A 13552-nucleotide genomic window follows, 5' to 3' on the forward strand; every position below is an offset into this window, starting at 1 on the left:
ACGTCTCCTCTGGCCTGGATGTAATGAATATAACATATATCATCTGAGCTTCAGGTTGCTGCTGGTCATCAGCAGTTGCTAGTGTTATTTCAAATAATTCAATTTCTAAGCAACGTGGGCAGTTACTGATTCTCAGAGTAGTTGAGAGAAGTACATTGCAAATCCATAGCAGAACAGGCTGTCAGATACAAACCCAAAACCTGTTCTTTCCCTCCCTTCCTGCTTCAGAGCGGACGATGGAAGCCAGCCAAATGCCTACTTTGGGCAAAAGTATCTTGGAGTAAGTAAGGGTGGCACTCTTGAGATCCACGGAAAGAAAAAGCTGTCCTGGACTTTCTTGAACAAAACTCTTCATCCTGGTGGCATGGAAGAAGGTGGATATTACTTTGAAAGGAGCTGGGGCCATCGGGGTGTCATTGTCCATGTTATTGACCCGAAGACGGGGGCAGTTGTCCATTCAGATCGGTGAGTGACTTTTCAGCTGTCTAGACATGAAGATCTTTGGGAGCAGGTTGGGGACAGCATCTGAGAAAGCTCAGAAACACGCATTTTAACACTGTGTTGAAATGGTTGTTATTGCATGTATAGGCAATTATTTCTAGGTCAGTAAACTCCCAGACCAAAGAGTGCATAGTGTCACTGCCTTGCTGTTCTGCCAACTAGAGTTTAATGAATTTGGCTTAACAGAAAACCCTAATAGACCCTCTTAGACAAGTGCTTTTGCAACTGGGTAATATCATTGCTGTAAACAATACGAAAGGGTTATTTCTTGCACTTGCTACATGAAGCTGCGACGCCCACTGGAGTGAATATTTTTGGGTGTTTTTATCACTTTAGGTTTGATACCTACAGAGCAAAAGAGGAAAGCATACGTCTTGCCCAATATCTGGGCAGAGTTGCAAATGGCATGATCCTGTCGGTGGCAGTGAATGATGAAGGATCTAGAAACTTGGATGACTCGGCCAGGAAAGCAATGACCAAACTGGGCAGCAAGCACTTCCTCCACCTTGGGTTTAGGTATGTGCCAGTCCTGCCAGTTCTCCCAGCACAGAGGCTTTATTATGCTCCTGAGATGTCCAAATAATTCCGCTCTCTCAAAGGCACAAAGTTCTTTCACATGGAAAAGAAAAACAAAAAAGAGGGAAACTTCTCTATGTGAAGTTTTAGCAGTTAATTAGGTAGTTTAGGATGCACTCAGTGTCTATATTGGGTATTTTTATTACCAGATTGAAGAATAACATATGATTCACATTAAAAAAGATGTTTTTCCAAGATATAATTCCCACAAGTTACTTATTCCAGGTTATTTTCAAGCGATCCCCCAAAGATTTAAGCAGCACACACACTTAAGCACATTTAAGCAGCAGCACACACACAGAGCGGATTGGATGGGCTGAACACCCAGGAGGGTAATAGCCATGCAGCCCTGGCTACCTGCATGCAGACGTGCAGACGGCATACTCTTCAGCTTCTCCACTGCATATTCAGGGACCTGTGCAGCACAGAAACGGAGCGAGCATTCGTTTATGCTGCGGCCTGTAAATACTTCTGTGGCCAATACAGTGTCTGTGTTGGCACACATGCTGTTGAGAATATTTGCTATTTACCCAACTGTAGCCATTATATTTTTTGTGTTTATCTGAATTTATGTAGGGTTTTTTTTTTCTTTTCTTTTCCTTTTTTCTTTTTAAGAGGCTCTAAGAGGGTCACTGCAGAACATGGAAAAAAAATCTGCCTTGTGGGGAGTAGTTCCATACAGCAGTCTGTGGGAACAGAAAAGTGTTACTGGGCACATGCAGCTGGAGTAGCATTTTGGGGTGATTGATGAAGAGGTTGAGTCAAATATTGCAGGGATTCCTGTGCAGCTGCTAATGCATTTCAAAAACACAACCAGGGCTGCAGAAATCGTCTCCAAACCCAGGCTATCATCTCCATCAGCACGATGCTCGCTCTCAAATACCCAGACCCCATATTAAAGCCCAGTAGCCTGCTGGGTTTCTTTCCAAAGACTGAAATTAGGGAAACAGAAAAAGATTTTTGAACCTTAGACTTTTTTTTCCAATTGTGCAACAGGAAGAAATTGATGGGTTTCACATACGTTTATAAAAAGAAATTGCACTAGATGTTTTTAGGCTGCTGCAGTGTTTTAATGCTAGTTTCTCACTTCTTTGTCATAAATGCTTATAATGGGAATACCACAGAAATTCATCCGTGGAAGTGTGACTTTCAACATTGCTATTGTTTGCAGTCAAAAAGCTAATCCTTGCCACGCTGTTACCTGAAATACCACAATATTTCCTTAGATAAATATTAAGGATATTATGGGTACCATAATGTGGTAGTAGGTGGTAAATATTGTGTCCCACCAGCATCCTGGTATGTGGAAAAATACCTGCATCTTGGTGCATTATTTTAAAAAAATGTATTTTTAGGAGTGTTCTCAGTGTTTAAGTTCATCAACTTTCAAAACCAACATTGTTTGCATGGCAGCAGGGCCCAGGTTTAGGAAGGCAGTTAGATGACAGAATGGAAGATAGACAGATTTGTCTGATGTAGCCAAGCTTTTCTCTTTAGGGAAGTTGAACTTCAACTTCTCTTTATTGTAACAAGATTTAGACATATTGGTTTACGTTTCCGACTCATCTGTAACTGTGAATAAGGATGTATATACCTGGCATGTGCTTTTCAGAATCTTTTGGAAGATCTTAAAAAAAAAAACGTTCAGGATGAGAAAATTGCCAGACGTACATACTTTAACCTGTATGGGGAAGGAAGGCTCTGACACTGGATTTCTTTCCAACAAGAGCATCACAGACTGGTTTGGGTTGGAAGAGACCTTAAAGATCATCTAGTTCCCCCCCCTGCCATGGGCAGGGACACCTTCCAGTAGACCAGGTTGCTCCAAGCCTCATCCAGCCTGGCCTTGGACACTTCCAGGGATAGGGCATCCACAGCTTCTCTGGGCAACCTGTCCCAGTGCCTCACCACCCTCTCTGGGAAGAACTTCTTCCTGATATCTAATCTAAACCTCCCCACTTTCAATTTAAACCCGCTCCCCCTTGTCCTGTCACTACAGGCCCTTGTAAAAAGCCCCCCCCAGCTTCCTTGTAGCCCCTTCAGGTACTGGAAGGTGCTATAAGGTCTCCCCAGAGCCTTCTCTTCTCCAGGCTGAACAATCCCAACTCTCGCAGCCTGTCCCCATGGCAGAGGTGCTTGTGTATGTGCTCTCACTGTTCACTGCCTGCGGTTTGCTGGCTGGTCCTGCTGCATCCATGCTGTCAGACCTTGTCAGCTCCGTACAGATGGCTGGGGCTGACCGTGTGCATTGCTGAGACAGCAACGTGTAAGCCCCAGGGAGCGATTTGGCTTAGGAAACTTCTATTTCACTTTTTGTGAGGTGCTACTTCAGTCAGGGTATTCAGCCGTAGACTGGGTTGTGTTCTGACTGGGGTGGTGGTGGTGGTGGGGGTTATTTGGACAAATTCCTGTTTATTTCCAGTTTTTCCATATTCAACCAGATTGTAAAGTTGTGCAACTCCCCCTTGCTGTAGCAGAGCAACACTGATTTATCCAAAAATGTTTCTGTGCTCCTGGCATCTCTTTGAGTTGCCTATTTACTGAGTCCAGAACGTTAGGAATGAAAGGAAATTCTTGCATTCCTCATCTGTTGTCCTTTTGAAAACCGAGTTTACTCTTTAAGTGAGTTACTTCCCCCTTCCCTCCCCAGCCTTCTACTAATAAATTTTAGAAAAGCCGTCTGCACTTGATAACATAGTTGTTCTCTTTGAGATCCCACCCAAGGATCACTGGCTTGGCTGTGGACTTACTGGTCCCTTAATTTCATATCGCCCAAACAGATCGCATGTGTCCTTACGTGTCAGGGTTGCATGACTTTAAAACTACTTTTAGTGATAAAATCACTCGTAGAAACAAGTATTTTAATATATGAAATGGGGTCGAACCTTGAATTGGAGAACTAGATAGCTTCTTATTCTTGAGATTTTTTGGGGCCATCATCTTGTTTGGTTTGGTTTTGGTTTTTTTGTGTGTGTGTGTTTGTTTGTTTGTTCGTTTGTTTTTTTAATTTAGTGACCAAAAAAACCACCCCACCCCCCAAAAAACTGTATCTTGGCTGCTGAGTGATAAAGTGTTCTTCCTGCCCCCATCCCCCTTCTCTCCCTGGATGGAGATCATAGCCCGGCAATGCCTTCGGCAGTTGGCACACCGGCAGGTTTTCCAGCAGGAGCATCTGGCTGGCTGGCAGGCTCCAAGGGCAGTTGTGCTGGAATCTTCCTGAGCCCGTCCTGTGCTCGGGCCGAGGACAGGCTGCTGGGGCTGCTTCGCCTCGAGGAACCAGGTCCAGTGCGTGCGTGGGGGCTCAGCCCGGCATGGGGTGCCCCAGTGCTCACCCAGAATCTGCTCCCACTGCCCCCAAACCCTGGGGCTGCGAATCCCAGCAAAGCCCAGCTCACACCAGTGGGGATTGTGTGCGGTTTAGCGGCTCTCTGTCAAGGTGTGTGTATGTTCTCGTCTGAGGTCCCAGAGGGGTTTGTAACTTCGCTTAGAGCAGCAGATGGTAAACATAGGGTGACCTGCAAGAGTCAAGGGTGAATCTTGATGCCATTGAAATCACTGGGTATTAGTTCCTGTAGTGAAAGGTTTAATCCATGGGACTGTTTGCTAACTTCAGGGTAGGGGTAACCATCCCCCTACCACCCCACAAGTGTATTTTTTATTCTGTCATCAAGAGCAGATGCACCTGAACTACTTCTATTTCGCAGATAAAACTCCCTCCTGACCTCTACTAATTGGTTTCATCTCCCCGGCTGGGAGACATTTCAGTCTCTGTCTCCATTGCTTACCCATCCATGTGGTCCTTCTCCAGAGCTGCTGATAGCTATTGAACCTACTCGAACAATAATGAGCTCAGCTTCTGACGTGGGGTCAGATGTGAACAGACACTTCAGACTCATAAACCTTTATCCCTGTTCAAAGTTCAAAATAAGGAAACCAGATATGCAGAGACTATCTAGGTACTTTTTATTGCCCTTTGCCAGCCAGTCTGTCTATTAGAAATTCTCATGGGTCATTCCGAAGGCATTGTGATATACAAGGTTTCAGCACGAGCTAAATTCGTGTAAGCAGAAGTGTTTTCTTTTTCATATTCTTTAGTGTACTCATGCACGCATAAGAGCAAAAGAGAGATTTTCAGGCTCCCCAAGGAGTTGCCAGTGTCCTTTGGGTCTGTCACACACAAGTCTCTTTAAACACTCCTTTAAAAGAGAAACATGTTTGTTACGGGAGTGTATTAAGTGGGAGTTTGTCTTTGAACTTCTTTCTCTCTTGATATATTTACAGAAGAAGTGTAGTGTTAAGGTATTTTTTATTTTAATTAAGATGCCTGTCATACTAATCAGGCATTTGAATGTGGTACCCTTGAGAAATGCAGGAATATTAGGCTCTAGAAAATATACATTTCATACATGACATAACTTGATGATTTCTCATTTTCATTTTCCAGACACCCATGGAGCTTTATTACGGTTAAAGGAAATCCCTCCTCTTCTGTTGAAGACCACATTGAATATCAAGGTAATTCATGTGCAAAATGCTGGCTTGACATTATCTCTGGAAGTTATTGGAGTTATGGCTGAGATTAATTTGGTCAATAGTATTTTCCCTTGACACTGCATTACACAGAAGCTGTGAGCAATTGAGGGTTAGACATATTTCTTGAATGCTCTCTGTATATTTTGCTTCTTCCCATTAATGCAGCTGAAGCAGCTGAGTGGGTATAACCCAGGTTATCCAAACCCTGGATAAAAGGTGAGATCCTGTGCCAGTGTAAATCCATGTAACTGTGTTGAGTTTGGACACTGCCTCTCTTAGACACAAAGCAAAGGAACAAACCCAGTTCAGACCAGCTGAAAATTTAACCCGTGTATCCTCTATTGGTAGCCTCAAATAGTCCTACAAAATCATTTTCTCACAAGCTGAAGACTTTTGTGCCTGTGTCTTTTCTTGGCATTTTCAGGAGCAGCTAACACCGTGGCTTGCTACAACATCAAATAAAAATAGCTATATATTATAAATACATTTTTTGTCCTCTCTTGAGTTTTGAAGATTTTTTGTGCTGATTGTCCAAGCAGTTATAAAAGCATCTAAAGACTCATCCCAAGATCAGTAATTTTTTTCTGGAAGCTGTGCAGGGCTAATTCTAGATAATGTAGCCAACATACGCAGACATCCGCACAGACCATTACCTTTTCAGTTCTGATTTTTCTTGATTGCGTTCAGTGATTTCACCAATGTTTGGGTTTTCTACAGGTCACAAAGGGTCAGCTGTGGCCAAAGTATTCAAACTATTCAAAGCTGAGAATGGAGAACATTTTAACGTCTCTTCAACGAGTGAGTGGGTTCAAGGTAAGAGGTCTGTGTGCCATTTAACTTGGTGGCAGGCAGCTGACAAATAGGTTGAATCATCCTTTTAACTGCAATACTTTTCCATTTGGGAAGAGTGGGTTTGCTAGCTGCTATTTATGTTGCCGCTAACCCAAGTAAAGAACATGCACAGATTCTTTCCCCATTGTCTCCAGGACTCTCTGAATAACTGGGATCCTTTTTCCTTTACTGTACTGGGTATGAAATTCCATCTCTTATGATCTAAGAGATCACACACAACCCCTTACTTCTTTTGACTGCATAGTCATCATGTCCATGTTTCAGACAACATACAGTAACTGGTCGTAACTTGATCTGAAGATCAGAAAAGGCAGCCAAGGAGGACACAAATCCAAAATCCATGCCTATTAATAATGCTCATACTGCATACTCCGATTATGTAGCTTCTAATAACTCTGCTCCCTTTTGGCTGGTTACACTTCACAGCATCATTAAAGACGGCTGACAGACTGGCAGGAAACGGCAGGAATCAGATCAGCAGTGAAGAAACTCGTGGATGATATCTGAGATCACATTATGCTTTGTGCATTTTTGCTGCATTCATTAAGCGTGGCTTTCAAATGACTTTTCTTGTTTGTGCTTGTCCCCAGATGTAGAATGGACAGAGTGGTTTGAGAAGCCTGATAAAGCGAGATCTAAGGACATGGAGAAGCTTTCTGACTTCAAAGCTGCTCATCCTGATAAAATCTGTAGGCAACCCATTGACATCCAGGTAGGCTGGCTTACCACTAGCTTCAGAGGGGCACGTCCTCTTTGGACTGACAATGAACCCCAAAATAATTGTGCTTGTCAGTAATTTTTGTTTCTAAATAAAGATGCTGATTATTTTACTGCCCTCATACATAACCAAAAAGATCTGGTATCCAGTGTTGTGTCATTCTGAGACAGAAGTTTATAGAATTGAGCTCCTTTCAGCAGATTCTGGCTTCTGGCATGAAACGGTGTACAGATGGGGTCACGGACAGCACAGATGCTCTCATGAAATACATGGCTCCCTGCTGGAAGATTAAAAGGAAAGAACACATGAAAATTTCAAAGTTTTTAAATGGGCCTGGAATGGACCCTACCTAAAAAATTAATCACAGAATGTAATGAGATGGTAAAGCTACCAGCTGTAGTAGGCTGTAAAAAACATTGGTGAGCTTGCAGCCATTTCTTGGCGTCAATTGTTTGCTGTCTGTGGAAATAAATTTGAATTCTGTTTGGGGCTAAACATCATGATTATGCTATCAGGCCATCATGCTGAGGAGAAATTGTATACCTTTCTGAGACTGCAAAAGCCTTTTTGAGGGAAAAAACCCACAAAAAACAAAGAACAAGCTTTTTTGCGTACATTCACCATATATTTTATCTACCTGGTAAAACAGCTATAAAGAAGCTTTGCCTAGCAAAAGGCAATAAAATACCTCATATCTGCAGGAGGCTGAACCTAAGGTTCCTGCGTGCTCTGAACCAGTGGAGTTGCCCTCATTCACAAGAATGCGGCTATTGAAGGGAACGGGTGTGCTGACAGTATGAGTGAAAGTTTCCAGGGCTACATGCTATAAAGAAGCTCTCTTGAAAAGAAAGGAAAAAACTGCCCTATAATTTTCTGCCAGGTCTTAGCGAATCCACATTAATTTCTGCTTCCATATATTATATTCCGTATATTAGCAGTGACAACTTAGTTCAAAACAGGGGTCCGATGTTTGTTATGATACAGCTCCTTCTAGCATGCATATTAAATGGGAAACAAGAAATATTTTTCTGTTCAAGAAACAAACTTTTTTTTCCTTTCTGTTAAATTGCAGGGTTGGTTTTTTTTTCCCATGTATACTAAAAGCGACACAACATTTTTCAGTTTATCCTGCAGATCTTAGGGCAAATCCTCAGACAGCGTCATCTGGTGTTGCTCGTTGCTTTCATAAACTTACATTTATTTGTAGCAGCTGGCCGGCTCCAGCTATGCTAGGCACAAGAAAATTGACGATAGGATGATCATGAGAGAAGCCGGCACAGCCGGAGGCACATTCCTTCAGCTGACGGTGCTAATCCATACATGGCAGCAGGGTGTATGCATTAATAAGGAAGGTCTGCATGAGTGACAGAATCAGGATCAGACCCTTCATTGAAAGATGGCTTATCTCCTAGTGCCTTGTTAAGAGGCATGTGATGTTCGGATTGCCCAATGCAACGCATCGCATTTTTGGGAAAGGGTCAGGGGAATTGCAAGCTATAGAGCTGGACTGTGAAATTTAACGCGACCCTGAGGGTAACACTGCCCCAGCAGGGACATGGGAGGGGCTTTATCGCGCTGCTTCTTGGCATGATACACCTTTTTTTCTCAAGGCAGCTCTGCAGGTTGCTACTTGTATGTGAGAAAAGGCCACCTCTTCTTGTTCCTTTTGGAGAAATGGGTATCGAAGCAGCTTTTTTTCCTTAGCAGCAGTTTTTTTCTCAGAGAGACTGATCCAGGCAAAGAAGAAATAAGTCCTCTACCTCTTTCTTCTGCAAGGCTCAGATGTAGCCTCACCACAAGCAATGGAATGAGTGCAGCAAAGAAGCTTGAAACCATGAGTTCATTTGGGTGCAAGCATCCGTGTTCAGTGTTTTCATCTGACCTCAAACCAACGGCAAGAGAAGATCTAGGGCGCCCAGGCAGATGTTGGAGAAGCTCAGAATACTCCTCCCAGAAAAGCACATGGTCTTAATATAGATAGAGGAGAAAGGCATGCACCTAGCAATAATCTATGCAGCTAGTGGATAAAATAGCTGTGTTTGAGCACCAGATGGAGTGCTGGCTGGATAGCACACGCAACAGTCATGAAATTTTGTTGTACAACTGCAGTGCATCACCCAAAACAAAGCAAAAGCCTCTTCTGATGGCACTGATGTTTTGGTGAAATCCCTTTGCCTCAAGGTATCACCTGGTTTATATTTCTGTTCTCATTCCAGGCAATGACGCTCGATGGAGCTGATTTAACAACGGAGGTTTTCTACAAGAGTGGCCACGATTACAGGTTTCTGTGCCATGGCAAGGACCAGACGGGCGAGGGCTGCCACAACTACAGAGTACGGTTCCTGTGTGGCAAATCTGGTACGTGCCCCAAGGTTGAAAGCCAGACCAGAAAATCTTCGGCTGGGCTATTGACATGAACACAGATAAAACGGCTGAAGATTTATGTCAGGAAAAACTCCTGAGCGCTAACAGAGGTAACAGGGTGGTGTCTCAAAAACTCAGCAAGGCTGTGTCAAATACTTGGCAAGTCCCTTCCTGTAAATGTCTTTTGCTAAAGCGTTTTGGGATGAGGCAGGATTGGTCAATCAGAGCGTGCAAAGACAACAGTTTTTGAAATAATACTTTATTTTGTAGCTATTAATTCCCATACCGCTGTCCCTAACCTGGTCATTAGACAGGTCGTTAGGATTCTTTGCACTCAGCTGGCAGGAAAAGAAGGGTAGAAGCCTCTTGTTTTGCTGGGAAAAGCAGTCATTACGTTAAAGACCACTTGGGTGCTGTAAATAACAGTGCCCAGCGCCCACAAGTGCTGCTGCTAAGTGGGTGTGGTGAAGATGAGCCACTAAGAGCTACGTTTAAATTTAGTCCTGGGGTTAGTGGAAAATCCACCTGCCTACAACTAAAGGAAAACACTTTCTTGTTTGCTCACTTTCCAAGCCAAAGCCAGTAAAAAACCTGTTTGGAAGAGTTAACTGTTTTTTTGTGGCATGAGGAAATCATTGTTTCTGGTGGTGTTCCAGCCAGAAAAAGAAAAAAAAAAAAAAAAAAGGCAGGCATTTGGTGATAAGATAAACTGAATTCTCCACCTTTACATTTTGGCTTTTCAGTGAAACCAAAGCTTACGGTAACCATTGACACCAGCGTGAACAGCACAGTCCTGAATCTGGTGGATGACGTGAGCTCGTGGCAACCCGGGGACAGGCTGGTGGTGGCGAGCACCGACTACTCCATGTACCAGGCGGAGGAGTTCCAAGTGCTGCCATGCAGAGCCTGCCGACCCACCCAGGTCAAGGTCGCAGGTAAGGTGCTTCACCTTGTCATGCTGGTGTTGCAGTTCACAGATTCTGACATTTGGGTTGGGGTGATTCCAGTAAGAGTTGATAGAATGTTATCAACTGAATCTGACAGCTGGTTTTCAGATGCTTTTGGGAAATACAGCGCTCGGGCTTGAAAGCCAGCTAATTTGATTCTGGTTCCTTTCTCCTTCCCTTTTCATAGCCAACTCCATCTTTTGTCCCCAAGCACACTATTGAATGGATGTATTTATTTAAGAGAGACAGAACAGGTTACGTATTTGAAATGTTCAATTTTACACAACTCTATTCAAAAATGTACCACTTCCTAGAAAGCAGATGAGCACAGTTGATCCGAAGAGTGAGCTAGGGCAGGAGCAGACTGTGAGAGACTGTAAGGCTGTGAAGTAATGTGCAGCTGGCTGTTTTCCTGGGAAAGTTATATTTAATAAGAACTGTAATCTTACTTTTTAGAAATCCTGTTTGGTACTACTGAGGCTACTGTTTCTCTTTTTATTGTGTCTCTGGACGGCATTGCTTAGAGGTGATGTGACCAAACATTTCTGGAGTCACGTGGCCGGCGAGCTGCCCTGAGCCCCAGTGCTGGGGGAGATGGAGTTGGGAGAGCGCTGCCTGAGTTAGTCTGAGCAGGAGGAGCAGCAACCTCTGTCGAGACTCAGCATTTTTCTCTTGACTGGCTCAAATCCAGAACAAATTGCTTTTGATTAAAAGACACTGTAGTCCAATGACTGTAAAGTGGCCTCCAGATACTAAGCCCAGTTAAGCAGCATAACCATGGTGAAGCAACTGTTACAGGTACAAGCATAAACGTGAAATCCAGAGCAGGAGAACTGCATCTCCACTTGGGTCTGTGAAGCGGTCTTTCCCCTCTAGATCTATATTTTGGCACACTGGTGAGCAGAGCATGGAAATACCACATGCACTGCCTCTTCTGTGAATAGATGAGGTATTTTTAATGTCTATATTTTACAAAAGAAAAAATTATTTTACAATATAAACGTGTAGGCTGAGGCCATATTTCAAAGGCGGCATCTGCCTGGTGGTAAATCATGCATGTTACATTATTATCCATTTTCCTTACACACTGGCAATTGCTCTAGGCAGAGGTTTTGTCCTCGTTTACAGTAAGATCTTTCTGAGAAACCATGAGGGCACTTGGAACACTCAATGCACCAGGGAGTTTGCTCAGTTCTGTGAAATGAACTGCTTCACCATTATCTCTGATGCAATGTCTTCTGGAATGTACAAATACACTTCCTTTGGCAACTGCCTCCCCACAGGGCTCTAGCCATTCATTGTTGGATAGCCCAAAAGAGAGATGTTCATCAAGCCAAGAAAAATGTTATTCACAGTTTGAATGTATCATGGTCTTATGACTTAAAATGACTAGTACTTTCAAAGAAGACATGTTTCCAGTCTGAATATTTTTCCTGAGCAACTTTTGAGCAATTGGAAAAACTGTATCAGACTAGTATGATACAAGTCACATCATGAAGATGATCTTGGAAGATCGTCAGTAAAAATAAAGATGACATAGGAATATTTTTCCTATAGTCTAATGGGTCTGTGAAATTCATGTAGTCGCATCTATCTTCCACAACAATGGCAACTAAGTTAGTTTAAGGAAATGAACGAAGGGTTAAAAACAACAAAAAATTCATGTGAATTCCAAGTAAAGAAGCAGTGGAAACACTTGTTAAAGTAATTGTGCTCTTGGTCTCCGATTACTCTTTAGGAGAATTAGGACATTCCTTTTATGACCACAAATTACATGAACACCAGGGCCAAAGTCTGCCCTTACTTATATCCAGGCAGCTCCATTGACGTCAATGGGATTTCACTGATTTTATAAATCAAGGCAAAATCTAGTCCAGTAATAAAAATCACATCCAACTTTCTTGTAACAAAAGCACATTCACACAACAAAATAAAATTATCTGCCTGATTCCAAGTTCTAGCTAGATGAAATAAAACCTGGGGAAGGCTGAGATGTTCCCTGTCTTTAGGAGCCAGGAGGTCCTTGAGCTGCTCTGTGCCCGGCCATGGTGCAACCTCATCCATTGCCCTGTGCCATGACATGCAATTAGCCAGAATAAGGCCCGCTAATGAGTCAGGGGTTGGCTGCTCTCCATGCCTCCTCCCCTTGGGGATGCCTGCAGCTGCCTGCAGCCTGCACAGCTCTGCCAGGCAGGCAGCAGTACCACCGTGGTGGGCTTCGAGGTGTGCTCGTTGCTGGAGGAGGCAACATCACCATGCCTACAGCCTGCCTGTGCGCCGGCGTGCCCGTGCGAATCCACTGTCCCATCACCAGATATTGATGGAACCTGGCAGGACTCAATTAACTCCCTGCGAGACTTCCCTTAAATAGGGCTTTATTTGTCCCAGTGGCTCATCAGACACTGTGTGAAGGGAGAGCGGCTGACGAAGAGCGAGCATGTAGCTGGCAAGCAGTGGGCTGGCCTCCAGCCTTCCCACAAGGGAGCAGCCCCTTCACAGCCTGTGCTTGCGCAGCCGCCTTAGGCTCGTAATTGCACGCAGAAGATGCTGATCATAAGTGTCTGCCTTCCTTTTGCTATTAGAGCTGTCCAGGATTGCTCACCTCCTTCAGAAAAGAGTCTTCCACACAGATACGTTTGTATACAGGGTATCAGAGGGATGTCATTTGTAATAAGTGGAACAGCTTAATTTTCCCAAGAGGTTCAGTTTAGCGGTTGAGAACTCCAAAAGTCTGTCCTTTGAAAGACAAGTGATAAAACCATTCCTTCCCATGACGCTTATTTCCCTTTTAATCTTTATTGTTTTCCTTTCCCTTTTTTTTTAACAAAACCTAAATGTCAGGCCTGAAATAATTAAGAGTTACTTTGTTCAAAAAAAGCAAGAAAACCCCTGCTTAGTGGACAGACAATCTGGTGTGGCAGCCACTTGGCATACCAAGGTTTAATTATAATTGACATGCTCATAGTTTAATAATATTTTAATAGACATGCTTTCGCATATTGTGCCAAATAAGTCAAACTCATTAGTTAGCTCATCTCCTATTTATATTTGATACTTCCTG

General features: G+C 43.4%; 1 protein-coding gene across 2 annotated transcripts in view; it reads left to right on the forward strand.

Annotated features, from left to right (window-relative positions):
- The window catches only part of CEMIP (cell migration inducing protein, hyaluronan binding), a 53039-nt gene that overhangs the window by 4379 nt on the left and 35108 nt on the right, over window positions 1–13552 (forward strand). For both annotated transcript variants that reach the window (XM_010153141.1, XM_010153142.1), the window contains exons 4-10: window positions 229–465; window positions 838–1017; window positions 5522–5592; window positions 6328–6423; window positions 7053–7174; window positions 9397–9538; window positions 10288–10479. In XM_010153141.1, the coding sequence (XP_010151443.1) occupies window positions 229–465; window positions 838–1017; window positions 5522–5592; window positions 6328–6423; window positions 7053–7174; window positions 9397–9538; window positions 10288–10479 (1040 nt within the window). The remainder of the gene's footprint in view (window positions 1–228; window positions 466–837; window positions 1018–5521; window positions 5593–6327; window positions 6424–7052; window positions 7175–9396; window positions 9539–10287; window positions 10480–13552) is intronic.

Source organism: Eurypyga helias, unplaced genomic scaffold (genome assembly GCF_000690775.1).
Source record: "Eurypyga helias isolate BGI_N326 unplaced genomic scaffold, ASM69077v1 scaffold15736, whole genome shotgun sequence".
NCBI lineage: Eukaryota > Metazoa > Chordata > Aves > Eurypygiformes > Eurypygidae > Eurypyga > Eurypyga helias.